This window comes from Zootoca vivipara, chromosome 11, assembly GCF_963506605.1.
Source record: "Zootoca vivipara chromosome 11, rZooViv1.1, whole genome shotgun sequence".
Lineage (NCBI taxonomy): Eukaryota > Metazoa > Chordata > Lepidosauria > Squamata > Lacertidae > Zootoca > Zootoca vivipara.
This window is the reverse complement of record NC_083286.1, coordinates 35,901,831-35,915,442: the sequence shown is the minus strand read 5'-3', so window position 1 is coordinate 35,915,442 and position 13,612 is coordinate 35,901,831. Positions and strand designations below refer to the sequence as shown.

The window sequence follows — 13,612 nt, the reverse complement described above, 5'->3', positions numbered from 1 at the left end:
ACTGCATCTTAATGGCTAATTAAATCCTGGGTCTAAATCTCTTCCCTAAAAGTTACACTGGGTGCTATGATATATCTAGAGTTAAAACAGTTACCGGTAGATCCCATTTTTAAATCACTAATTTAATTACATACTTCTTTCCTATTGAAATTCCTTGGTCTTTACTGTTTGTTTGGCTTGATCATTCCCAATGATTTTTTGATCATATTTTCCAAAGTACATTAACAGTTTGTGTATTTTATTTTGATTGTATTAGGGAAGGCTTGGAAAATCTGGATTTATATATGTTCTTGTCACTGTTGTATAGTTTGGATTCAAGGAACGTAGGAGGACAACAGGTGTGGAAGCACAAAAGCTTGTGGTGAATTGAGGAAGTTGGTAGAAATTGTTCAGTTTATCATAACTTTGCTGATAAAACAAGGTAATAATGAATAAAAACCTTAAACTTTGTGGTCTTGACATGAAATTACTTTTTTAAAAACTCTTTTGTAAGTGTCAAAATTTAAAAAGAAAACATTTATAGTTTGAAAAAGAGTGATTGGATCCATTGTCTTTTTTTCAAGTCTGGTGTATTCTAGTTTTGATTTATTTGGCATTATCCATTTGATTTATTTGGCATTATTTTTAATAGTTAAATGAAATTTAACCATAGTATGTGTTGTTTAGAAAGTACACCAACCTCTATATTTAAGCTACAGATTGTGCCTCTTAGTTCTAGTATTTGTATTTTTGCTCTTTATGATAATCAGAATTTACATTGGAGAGAAAATACAACAACTGACAAAAGAAGTTGGTTGAAGGCAATCCTGTTCTAAAACCAGAATCAAGTATTGAGGCTAAAATTTAGTTTCTTAAATTCAAGTCAGCAATTTTATTGTGATGCTAATACTTTAACACACTTCTGAACTTCAGTAATTGCTCACAGTAGGATTGAATTAGAATTATATGATCAATAATCAGTATAACCTCTGTTGGTGTCTACATAGAATCTACTGTTTTAGACTCATAGAGTTGGCCCATTCTGCAGAGTTGGATTATTAACAATATTGGAATACTGTAGCTCTCTTCTACAATCCTCTGGCTATCAAAAACTAGATGAAATTCAAGAGTCATACATTGCTTGTAGAAAATTGGTTTTGGTAAGGCTTGTGTGATTGGGCCTTCCTTCCTCAAGGACCAGCTGTCAAAATATCCTTTGCAACAAAGATGGTGTTGTTAGAAGAGGATGCTCCTTATTGAGGCTATGATTGAACTTAGTATTGGAGGCATTTTGAGCTTAGTATTTTGGTCATTGGCACATTGAGTATGAAAGACTAGGACAGATCCTGGAATTCTACTATGTGTGTTCCTGCTTGCCATCCTCCATTAAAAATATGCCACATCACTTTGACTTTCCTTAGGGAAAGTCTTATACCAGAGCACATAAGTAATCAAGCCTCAAAACTAAAAGATACATATGATTGTTGCAAGGTCAACCAAGATGCAGTTTTACTAGGTAAAGTTGGTGGAAAGTCTTCTGGTCACTGTTATAACCTGGGCAACTAGGTTCAGCAGTGAATTTAGATTTTACCAAAGCTGTGAGCCTGGATGACAAAAAAGGGCTCTAAGTACAATCACTAATAGAAGACCTACTTCCTCTAAACTTCAAGATCTACAAACAAGCATTATTTCAGTTGTGGCTGCTAGATAGGTAAATGTAAAGAGACCCCTGACCATTAGGTCCAGTCATGACCGACTCTTGGGGTTGCGGCGCTCATATCGCGTTATTAGCCGAGGGAGCCGGCATACAGCTTCCAAGTCATGTGGCCAGCATGACAAAGCCACTTCTGGTGAACCAGAGCAGCACACGGAAACGCTATTTACCTTCCTCCTGTAGCGGTACCTATTTATCTACTTGCACTTTGATATGCTTTCGAATTGCTAGGATGGCAGGAGCTGGGACCAAGCAACGGGAGCTCACCCTGTTGCAGGGATTCGAACCGCCGACCTTCTGATCGGCAAGCCCTAGGCTCTGTGGTTTAACCCACAGTGCGACCTGCATCCCGTGGCTGCTAGATACTTTCAGTCAAATCCAGACATCCATATTCTGTATTTGGGGTATGTGGAAGTGAGGAATATCAGATAGGAAAACAATGGCTGGCATCCAAAGAATTGCCACAGGAGACAAAGTGGGTTTCAGACTTTAACAGACCCCCATGCTGTTTGGTGAACTTTTTTTTTAAAAAAATTGAGGATTATTCAAAAGCAGTTTGTGATAGGACATAGATGGCAGCTTTTCAAAAGAAATAAAAGCCAGCATTGCACTGATCAAGCCTTGCTCTAGAGCCTGAGCAGTTCTTTGAATCACAAGCTATATACCGGTATGATGTATCAATATACAATTAAAATAAAATTTAATGAATAATAGAACATGGAATGATGATGATATTTTGAAATTATTCTATTCTATGTGTGTAACCGTTCAGTTAGGAAAACTTGTATTAGCTTTTATAATGAAAAAGTTAATTCATTATTTTTGTATGCAGCTTGGCAAAAGAAAAGGTTATGTATGAAAAAGAAGCAAAACAGCAAGAAGAAAAGATTGAGAAAATGAAAGCTGAAGATTCTGAAAATTATGCAATTAAAAAACAGGTAAGGAACTTCATAGTTCATGAATATATGTTTTCAGTTGTTATTTTTAACTGAAAAGTATTGTGCAAGATTTTTTTAATGTTTCAAATTTGGTTTTTTGTGGACATATAAAAAGAATATTCAGTGCTATACTAGAAGTCTCCCAAGTTGAGGCCCCAGGGAAAGGAATTAAACTTCCTCTCACCTGCCTGCAGCCTAGACTGTGTATCTTCACTTTGGGTGTAAAAATGATTGCCTACATAGTTAATTCTAGAAATATTAATGGTTTGCAGAAATAGTAACAAAATAAGCATTGGGGTGAAATAACTGGTCATTGGTGCTCTGTAACAGGTTTCAAGGATTAGAAATTTTGCCCTCCCTGCACAGTGCATGGCACTGGCAGTTAGTGACTATGCCATGTGCCAGCCCTTCCTCCAACCTGTGGAATTGCAGCTGTTGCTGAAAGGCAGGGCAGCTCTGAGTAAGGCCACCCACATCCATGATCTGATTATGAATGAGGAGGTTGATCTGTTTCACTGAGACCTGGGTAGGTGAACAGGGTGGAGTTGATGCAGCATCAGGGCAGACTTGAGCGTTTGTTTTGGGGGTGGGTGTTGCTGTAGTCTGTAGATATTCCATCTCTTTCCAGGCAATCTTTTCAGGACTTCACAGGGCCTGTCCCAACATGACACCAGCCCAATGCACTGGCAGACCACAATCTGGACCTTGTTTTCACAACTGGACAGGAAGAGGATGATCTGAAAGGGGAGGGATATTGACATCAGTCCCTTATCATAGTAATAGCACTTATTGTTGAGAGTTAGGCTTTCAGCACCTTTTCCCCTTTGCAGAGATGGGGAACCTATTAGGGTGGCTTGCTCTTAGAGGCTGATGGATCTAATGAGTTTCCAGAGGACTCTGGGGAAATTTTTAGATGCTAAGAGTGGCACTCCTTTCAAAGCCCTGGCCAACTTCAGGAATATGCAAATGGCTCGGGCCATTGACACTATTGCCCCTGAGCACCCTATCCCACTTCCTGTAGTCTGCTTGGTTTCCTAATATACTCCAAAGCTTAGGGCAAGAAAACAAGCTGGAAGACAACTCAAACACAACTAGAAGAAATATCTAGTTGAATGCAGTCAAATACTAGTGAGGGCTCATCATTGAGCCTACCTAGTGGCAGTAAAGGCACCAAAGAAGGCATACTTTGCTTCTTCCATTGCATGCTCATTGTGCTGTCAGGCAGAGCTTTTCTGGTTAGTGCAGGGCTTCTTACCATCTGACCTGAAAGAGGTGGCAGAACTGATGGTAGCCGTGACTTGGTTGCAAAGCTTTTTGAGGACAAGATTGCTTATATCCACAGCAGATGAATCTCAAGGGGTGTCCAGAGCATGGTGCAGTCCTGTTCTGAGTTTCAGTCAGTAAAGCTTGAGGATGTGAATGGGTAGGTGGCACTGCTTTGCAGTGGTTCCGGTCCTACTTGGATGGTTGTTTCCAGAGGGTGATGCTTGGGGACTGCTCTTCAGCCCTTTGAAGCCTTCAGTGTTGGGTTCCTCAGGGTTCAATTTGATCCCCCAACATCTACATGAAACTGCTGAATGGGATCATCCGGAATTTTGGAGAGCGCTATCAGCGTACGCTAATGGCACACAACTCTACTTCTACTTTACATCTGCAGGTGTGACAGTGGATGCGCTGGACTGCTGTCTTGCTTCTGTAATGGACTGGATGATAGCCAACAAACTGAAGCTCAATCCAGTTGAGAGTGAGGCACTCATAGCAGGTGGTTCCCTAGACCAGATAACTGGAAGGTTGCCTGCTCTTGATTGGGTTACACCCCTTCTAAAGGTGTGTTTATGTAGTTTAGAGATACTTCTGGATCCATTGCTTGTCACTTGAGGTTCAGGTGGTCTCGATGGTGTGGAATGCCTTCTATCAGCTTGGGTTGGTCGCCCAGATGCACCCCTATCCAAAGAGGCATAGCCTAACTTCTGTTGTCTATGCTCTGGTAACCTCCAGGCTAGATTACTGCAATGTGTTATATGTAAGACTACCTCTGAAGAAGGTTTGGAAACTTCAGCTGGTGCAACATTCAGGGGCCAGATTGGCCACCAGGGCAAGACAGTTTGAGCACATTGCCACTGCACTGGCTTCCAGTTAGTGTCTGGGCCCAATTCAAACGGCTGCTCTTGACCTGTAAAGCCTTAAACAAATGAACCAGAGCGAACCTGGAAATCATAATCTGAAGCCAATCATCGTATGAAGCCTTTCTTTGTGTGCCACCTCAACAAGAGCTCTGGTGTGTGGCAACATGAGAATGAACCTTTTCTGCAGTGGCTCCCTCCCCGTTTCTGGGGTACTCACCGCAGGAGGTTTTCCTGATGCCTTGGGAAACTAGCAAAAACATTTCTCTATAATCAGGCCTTTGGCTGATTAGCATTCTATGTCCTTTTAAATGTGTTTTTGGAAGGTAGGCTATTGGTTTGTTTTTGTTTTATTATGTATATTTTGTGTTCTCATTCTGTATTTTCCTGTTGTGAACCACCCTGTGACCTTGGAATGGAGGGCAGTATTTAAATTTAATAAAAATTTATTCCTAGCCTGTAGATACTGATTTGCTTTAAGTTACAGTGCCCATCACCGTTATGGCTTATAGGGTATAGACATTCTATTGTAATGGTGCAGACTGTCCTGGTGCTGTTGTATAACTATAAGCATGGACTCTGTGGTCTTTAATTCAAGTGGATACACATGAAGTCTTTTAGATCCCTGATCCCTTATGCATGCATCATTTCTATTAACTGAAAGCCTCTTAGAGTTATGGTTGTTGGTTTGTTTGTTTTTTAAATACTGCATGTTAACACCTCTTAACTAAATTGCTGTATCATCATGAGAAGCTATTATGCTATTTTAATGATAGTTTGCTAAGAGGCATTTAGACTCAATACAATGGACATAAAGTGCTCCCCAATTTGCTCTCCCCTTTTAGTTTAGGTGCTCTATCTTTCTAGTGAAATCCACAAAGGGAAGAAGTTTAACAACTTCGGTGCAAGTGTTGCTCTTGTTGTAAGAAAGTACATGGAGTAAGTTATGGTATCAATAAGAAAAATACTTTCACACATTTTTATACTGAGAGTGGAGTGTCCATATTCCCTCTGCCCTCAATGTCTGTTTTTTCTCAAGTATTCTCAAGGTAGTAAAACACTTAATAGTGGGTAAAGTGCATTGGGAAGTAGACTTTGGTTGCCATTGAAGTAGAGCTGACATTTTTGATGACAAGTTACTGTATAGATGTCACCCTGTGTATCACCTTGTTGGAGAATTGTCATATGGCTAAACTAGACTAGACAGGACGTAGAAAATACTTGATCAGGATCTTCACACAGGAATGAGCAATTTTGCAATACTGATTTCAGGATTTGATGAGGCAGGCTAACATGTTACACCAGTGTCTTTTCTCTGATTCTAACATATTAACTCCACTGGGGAAAACATGGGTAGCTGTGTGCCCCCCCCCAAGCTAATAGTAGCTGGAAAGGAATAATTGGAAGAATCCCATCTGCCACTTTTGTATCCCCAGTGTTTGTGTAGAAAGAAAGAAAAACGGATGATTCTGACCATGGATCTCTTACATTTTGCATACTTTGGTCCACAATTACATGTGGACCTTGAAATCTGTTCTGGTTATCATAGTTGGAAGCTTAATGTGACATTGTTTGAGATACCTTGGTCTAGTGCAGGCATCCCCAAACTTCGGCCCTCCAGATGTTTTGGACTATAATTCCCATCTTGCCCGACCACTGGTCCTGTTAGCTAGGGTTCATGGAAGTTGTAGGCCAAAACATCTGGAGGGCCGCAGTTTGGGGATGCCTGGTCTAGTGGCTATGCTATTAAGAAGCTACTTTAATTCCTTTTGGTACCACAGGGCTTTATAGGTTGAAAGAAGCAACAACATTATAAAATAAATTCAGAATGGCAGCTTCTGGTCACTGGAGTTGTTGCTTGTTTTCTGAAGACAGAACGTATACTCTGTCTACATGTCAGCCATATTGTGGACATATTTTTTTCCATGACTTGCAGTTGCACACACTGGATTCCATTAATACTTTTGCTTAAATAAAATTGTGTGAGGGCTTAAAATTCATACAATTGTTGTAAGAATTATTACACTTAATAGATCTGTTAATTAATTTTCATTTCTATCCTGGCTGGATACATGATAGAATTAGCTGTTTACACCACATTTTCAGTGCATGATTTTGAGGGTTAAAAACATTCCATGATTTTGTATGCAATTACAAAATTGTTTTCTGTAGATGTATGCAAGATGTTCAAATTCAGGGGGGTGCCAGACCGGTAATTTTGCTCAAAAAGCATGGTGAGAATAATCTCTCTCCTAAAATGAAGCACAAGAATGAGTAATAACTTTTTATGCATGATAAGCATCAAAAATATGAGCCTGCTGGTCTTTGGTTTTCATTTTACTTTACCTTTGTCTTTTAGTCAGAACCTCCTGCAGTGAGCATACAATGTGATCAATAACTCAATAACTTTTTTCATGCAGTAATTATCTCTGTGTGGTATTATCTGAACAGTTTTTATTTATTACCAAAAAGATGCAGGAGATATTTATATAACCAGCTGATCCCATTTTGGACGAAGCTGTTTTTGACAGCAGGCGAAATAGTTTATATTAAATAGTTTTTTAAAAACAAATATTTCATGGAAAGCTTTTTAGCTGACCTTGCTTTGGTTTTAAAAAGTATTCTTGAGTACTTTTTTAAAATTATTGTATATATGAGTAACTTCAATATGTCTGCATTATTTTAAGCAGCTAGCTTAAGCAGTAGAGTTTGTATTAAAGTTGAATAGTTCATATATTTAATGAGCTTCCATTTTGCAGATTGAGGTCTTGCAAGAATCTCGAATGATGATTCCTGATTGCCAACGCAGATTAGAAGCTGCACATGCAGATCTTGTTCAGCTATTAGTAAGTACAAAAGAAATAACGTTTTGTAGAGCTTTCAACTGAATATTTTTAGTTGATAGATCAAGCTAAAAGGTAGATAATCAATTGATTGATCGATCATGCATATGTCTCATTGCTACCAAAACTTCAACAAATATGCATTTCAGGAATACTGAAAGAACTCTGAGAACCTAAACCAAACCTGCCACGTGCTAGAACGAAAAGACATATTTAATATTTGATTATTTTCTGTTAAAGAAACCAATCCAAACCAAACCCCGCCCCCTGCAAAACATGTCTGCTAACTTTAAGGTACAAAAATTAAAATTTGCCCTAGCAATGAATCAACTACAGCTATAGTTAATGTTTAAACTACAGGTAGGTAGCCGTGTTGGTCTGACAGTCGAAACAAAATAAAAAAATTCCTTCCAGTAGCACCTTAGAGACCAACTAAGTTTGTCATTGGTATAAACATTGTTTAAACTCTTTGAGCTTGCAGCTTTAAATTTCTGCTGTTTATCTGTATTTTGGGAGTTGGTGTAGAAGTAAAGCTAGTGCGGTACTCTAGATCAAGTATCAGATTTGGCCTCCGGAATCCTAGGTTCATTTCCTCCTCTGCTGTGAAGCTTTGGGCTACTCACCATCTCTGTGTCCGTATCACAGAGTTGCTGTGAGGATAAAATGGGGGTGGGGAGAACCATGTACATCAGCCTAAGAAGCAAAGGGGGGGGGGAGAATAAAAATAATGCTGTGAGACTAAGTGTTCTCTCTCCACAATTCCCCACTTCAACTTTAGGCCCATATGAAACAGGATTTGAAATCTGCTTTAGACCTTGGTTTCAAAGTTTGTTTAAGATAGCCAAGATTAATGCTATGAAGGTTCTAAGATTTGTGGCAAGTTGTTAGGGGATTTTAAAACTAAATATCATGATAAAGTGAAGAGCTATGTTAAGTCTGCACTGGCCTTTGGTGTCAACATTTTTGTTGAATCCAGGTGCTTACTATCACAATACTGCCAAAGAAAAAGGCACATTACGTACTGCTTTTTGAAATAGGTGATTTAGTTTGCCCTTAAAAACAACAACTCCATAGAAATATTTGGAGTAGCAATCATTATCTTAATCATTGATTGAACTGACTGGTACGCATACTACCATTGTTTCTGAAGGTTTTCTACTTAGTTGCTTTTCTATATGCCTCCCAAAATTTCACCTCCTTGGAATTGAATGGAAAAGTGAAATGGAGTTCAGTATCATTTGTATATTAGTAGCATTGCACTCCAAATTCCTGGTTAACCTATCCCAGCTGTTTCATGTAGATTTTATACTCTACATCCATTACATTAATACTTATGTGATCAAGGCAGAACAGAGCGGTACTATGACTTATCTTCATTTGGACACTATACAGTACTTCTGTTGATGCAGCCTAGAATAGCATTAGATTTTTTGCTACTGCATCACACTGTTGATTCATGTTAAGCTTGTGGTCTCCTTTTCACATGTGCTATGGGCAAGCCAGGTGTCCCCCATCTTACGCTGCAGCTGGTCCATCTGCCTTACATTTGTTTCTATTGAAATTCATTTTGTTTGTTTGGGTCCAGTTCTCCAATCTGTTAAGGTCATTTTGAATCCTGATCTGTCTTTTGCGGCATTAGCTATCCCTTGCAGTTTAGTGTAATCTGCAGATTTGATGAGCATCTCCTCAATTCCTTTATCCAAGTCATTTTGAAAGACATTGAACAACAATGGGTCTTGTTTTGAGAAACCCATGCTGGGTCTTAGTAATCACAGCATCATTTTCTAAGTGTTCACAGACCAGATGTTGAATTATCTGTTCTAGGACTTTTCCTGGTGTGGAAGACAAGCTGACCAGTCTTCTTTTTCCCCCTTCTTGAAGATGGGGGACAACATTTGCCTGTTTCCAGTCTTCAGGGACCTCACCTGTTCCCCAATAATTCTCTAAAATTACAGACAGAGGCAAACTCCTTTTGTACCTTTGAGCAGAGCTCATCAGACCCTGGATATTTATTCATTCAAAGTAGCTAGGTGTTCCATTACCTATCTTGGGCTGTAGCTCCCTCCTTGCATCATTTATTCTGGTATCACCAGGTTGGGTTGCTTTCCTCCTGGGCGAAAACAGAAGTAAAGTAGGAGTTGAGCAGTTCTGCCCTCTCTCTGTCACCCAACAGCATTTCTCTCATCATCTCCACGCAGAGGACCTATTATTTGCGTGGTGTTCCCCTTGCTTTGAATGTAGCCAAATACTGTTTAAAATTATTTTAAACCTCTCTTGCAAGCCTAAATATTTATATTTTATTGAAAAATTTCCGTGAGAAAATAAAGCAAATGAACAGAAAAAATAGAAAAAATAAAAGGGAAATATACTTGAAATTGTGATACAATATAAAATATAGGTAATTTAAGTCTCACATAACTACTATATCTATCCTTTTTTTACTGTTTGGTAATCTGGTCTAGGAAAGCATCATCCAAGTCTTCAGTCTGGCTTGGAGGTCTATAGCAGTCGCCCACAGTAAGGCTACTACTGTTTCCTTCTCCTACACATACTCTCAGTCCTTCCATGCTCCAAGTCATGGATCTCTTCACAAGTGTACACATCTATTACATTTAATGCTGCTGCTCCTTCCTTCCTGTTTGGTCTATTCCTGTTGAATAGACCCTCAATTTATACATTCCAGTCATGAGGCTCACCCCACCATGTTTCTAAAATGCCTTTTAGCTAATATTTGCCAACCTGTATTAAGAGGTCAAATTCAACTTGCTTGTTTTCCATACTCCGTGCATTAGTATAGAGACAACTGAAACAATGCATTATTCCCTCCAGTTGATTCCTTCTTGTAATTTTTTTGCTCCTTAGCATGTTTTTTTTTGGCACCGCCTCAGTTTCCTGTGCATTCATGAAGCTATTATCCCAGTACCAGGTATTCCCCTGTCATATGTAATATTGTCTCTATCCCCTTCAGGAGGGGGACAGTATTGTTATCTGCTGGAGAGATTGTCATCTGCTGGAGCACCAGGGCAATAGAAACATCTTCCTTGCTGATAACAAAGCTTTCAGATAACAAAGCTTTCAGATAACAAAGCTTTCAGATTTTACTATTGTTTGAGACTAATTATCCATATTTTGACTTCCTCTATGCTAATCAAGCAGGAGCTGGGTATTTCTTTCCTTTGGGATTCATGCTAGCACTTTAAATGGGAATACTTCTTTGCAAAATTGTGTGGATTTATGATTAAAAGCTAAAGATTGGATTTCAGCAGGCCAAAAATCATTTATTAAAGGTCAGCGTGTTTTCAAAATTGGGCCTATGCAGTGAGAAGTACGCACCATAGCTCATTACTATATCACCCTTTACCAATTCACTATCCTATGACTGTCAATTGAACCTAATAAACTGGGTATTATGTCATCTTCTGCTGCTGATGTTGGGTATCAATCAATCTTTATTGGCATAGAAAAAGTGCATTGTATACATGGATCAGAACACAACACAGTTAACAAAACATAGTAAGAGATACTTTAGGATAAAACTGTCCACTGAGGTTCAAAAATGGCTCTTAGGACCTATGGTGACATAATTTCATAGTAAAAAAATTATTTCCAGTAGCACCTTAGAGACCAACTAAGTTTGTCATTGGTATGAGCTTTTGTGTGCATGCATACAAATCTTGCCACATTTTCCACAACATCATTACTACAGTTGTTCAGCAGATAAGACACCCTGGAAGAGTCAGTGCACTAAATCCTTTCCTTCAATAAGGAGGCCAAATACTTATCATATATTTTTGCATAAAATGGGCAGTAAAATAAAATTTGTGTGATGGATTCGACCTGTTTTGTGCCACAAGGACAGTATCTTTCAGAGTATGGGATTTTCGAGAATCTATCTTGCAAAACTGTAGACGGTAAGATGTTAAATTGCCAGGGAAAGAGCTCTGCGTAGGTGGGAATCGTAAAGCTGGTGTAAATATGGAGTGTCCTGGCCAAATGAGAGTGGAATTCCCAACCCCAATGGGGAACAGATTTTATTGGCTATACTGCAAAGGGTTTGGAATTCAATCTCTACAATACTTCCAATTGTGGGCTCTGCAGAAAGCTGGGCTCGTTGCAATCCAGTGTTACTCAGAATAGACCCACTGAAATTCATGCACTCACTCTGTGTATGACTAACATTGGATATCACCCTATATGTTGGGAACTCAAGTGCTAAAGCCTCCTTCATGATGCATATCAATGTAAAAAAATAGTTTTAAGCTTTAATCATTTTTAAAATAGTGAAAAGTTTGCTTTGTTTAATTTCAGGAAAATGAAAAAGAGTTGGAAGAAGCTGAAGAATATAAAGAAGCACGTTCGGTACTTGAGTCAATAAAGTTAGAAGCCTAGATAGAGTAGTGAAAAATCAATGTACACTTTGGGTCCATTGTTATATAAATGGTCAAACATTAGCAAAATGTATTTCCCAAAGTAGTGTTAGGAATGATGATGTGCTCAAATGATCTGTACCTTTTTTCGAAACCATTTTTGAAAGTTGTAAAATCCACAATACAAATAACAAATAAAAACAAAAAGAACAAGCCCAGAGAGCATTTTCCCTTATGATTTGTTATACAGAACGTATCTTACAGAAATACAACAGTATTCAGAAACACACATCTATATACAGTCTACACTAGCCAGGGCTGCTTTGTATAGTGTTTAAGCACTTTATGTGGAATCTTAGTGTTTTAGCATAAAGGTCCTGAAACACCTGCACTTATTCTCCTTTGTATACAAGAGAGAGAAATTTGTGGAGATCTTGATATATATTTTCTGTAAGGGAGTACAGTGGAAATCTGACAACACATCTCAAGACTTTGCAATTTCTAATTGCTGTGGCATTTAGGTGTGCTCTCAAAATAAGGCTCAGAGGAAGGTGGGTCTGGAAGAAGCTATGTAAAGACTATCATTCTCTCTTGCCTTCTTACTCTGAGATCCTATAGATTCTAATATCCAAATTGTGATTCCTATTTTTTAAATCCTTCATGTTTTCAGCTTTTCCCCATGATAGACTTGATTGGTATTTCAACCCCATGTTTATAGCCATATTTGCCGTTTCAGCAATGTCTGACAGCTTTGGTCGCTTAAAAAATGCCTTGATAATAGCTGCCCATTCTGTAGTTAATCTTTTAATGCTGCAGCTATGAAGCAGTTCTTAACCCTTCTCCCTTAAACAGTGTTGCTTTCTGGTGGGTTAAGTGTTTAATGGAGATGTCATATCCATGTTGTGTAAGGATATAGGACCTGTGTAGCAGCTTACCCCACTATGTGCTGAGAGCAGTATTGCAGAAGTAAGAGTATGAGAAGTGGCTAAGAAAAGAATACCATGTGACACATGGAAATATGTGCCCTTTAAGGGAGAGAGAAATTTATTCCACCTTTCTACTATCTACCCTATTTCTGTTGTTGTATTGTTATAAAATATGGAAAAAACATTATTGAAAAGAAAAACAATTAAACTGGTTTGACAGTATGTACATTTTGGGCCTGTGATGGATTTGCGTTACTTTTCTGCCTTCAGAGAAAAGACAGAGAAAACAAAATCATTTGACCTCTCAAAACCAAGGTCTGGAAGAAACCAAGAAACCACACAACAACTAGACACGAGGGATACAATTAGGATAGCCCAGTCAGTAGAGTATGAGTCTCTTAATCTTGTGGGTTTGAGCTCCATGTAGGGCAAAAGATTCCTGCATTGCAGGGGGTTGGACTAGATGACCCTTGGGATCCATTCCAATTCTTTGATTTTGACTCTAGGATCTGGAAACTAAGCCTTATGAGGAACAGCTGAGGGAGTTGGGTATGTTTAATCTGGATAAGAGGAGACTGAGAGGAAGCTATAGCCATCTTCAGATATCTAAAGGGCTGTCATATGGAAGATGCAGCAAGCTTGTTTTCTGCTCTGGAGGATAGGACCTGTAACAATGGATTTGTTACAAGAAAGGAGATTCTAACTAAACATCAGGAAGAACT

General features: G+C 38.7%; 1 protein-coding gene across 1 annotated transcript in view; it reads left to right on the top strand.

Moving 5' to 3' along the window:
• The window catches only part of TBCA (tubulin folding cofactor A), a 35,959-nt gene extending 22,847 nt beyond the window's left edge, over positions 1–13,112 (top strand). The window contains exons 2-4 of the mRNA XM_035099925.2: positions 2,526–2,631; positions 7,514–7,600; positions 11,906–13,112. Of these exons, the coding sequence (XP_034955816.1) occupies positions 2,526–2,631; positions 7,514–7,600; positions 11,906–11,986 (274 nt within the window). The 3' untranslated portion in view covers positions 11,987–13,112. The remainder of the gene's footprint in view (positions 1–2,525; positions 2,632–7,513; positions 7,601–11,905) is intronic.
• The last annotated feature ends 500 nt before the right edge of the window (positions 13,113–13,612 follow it).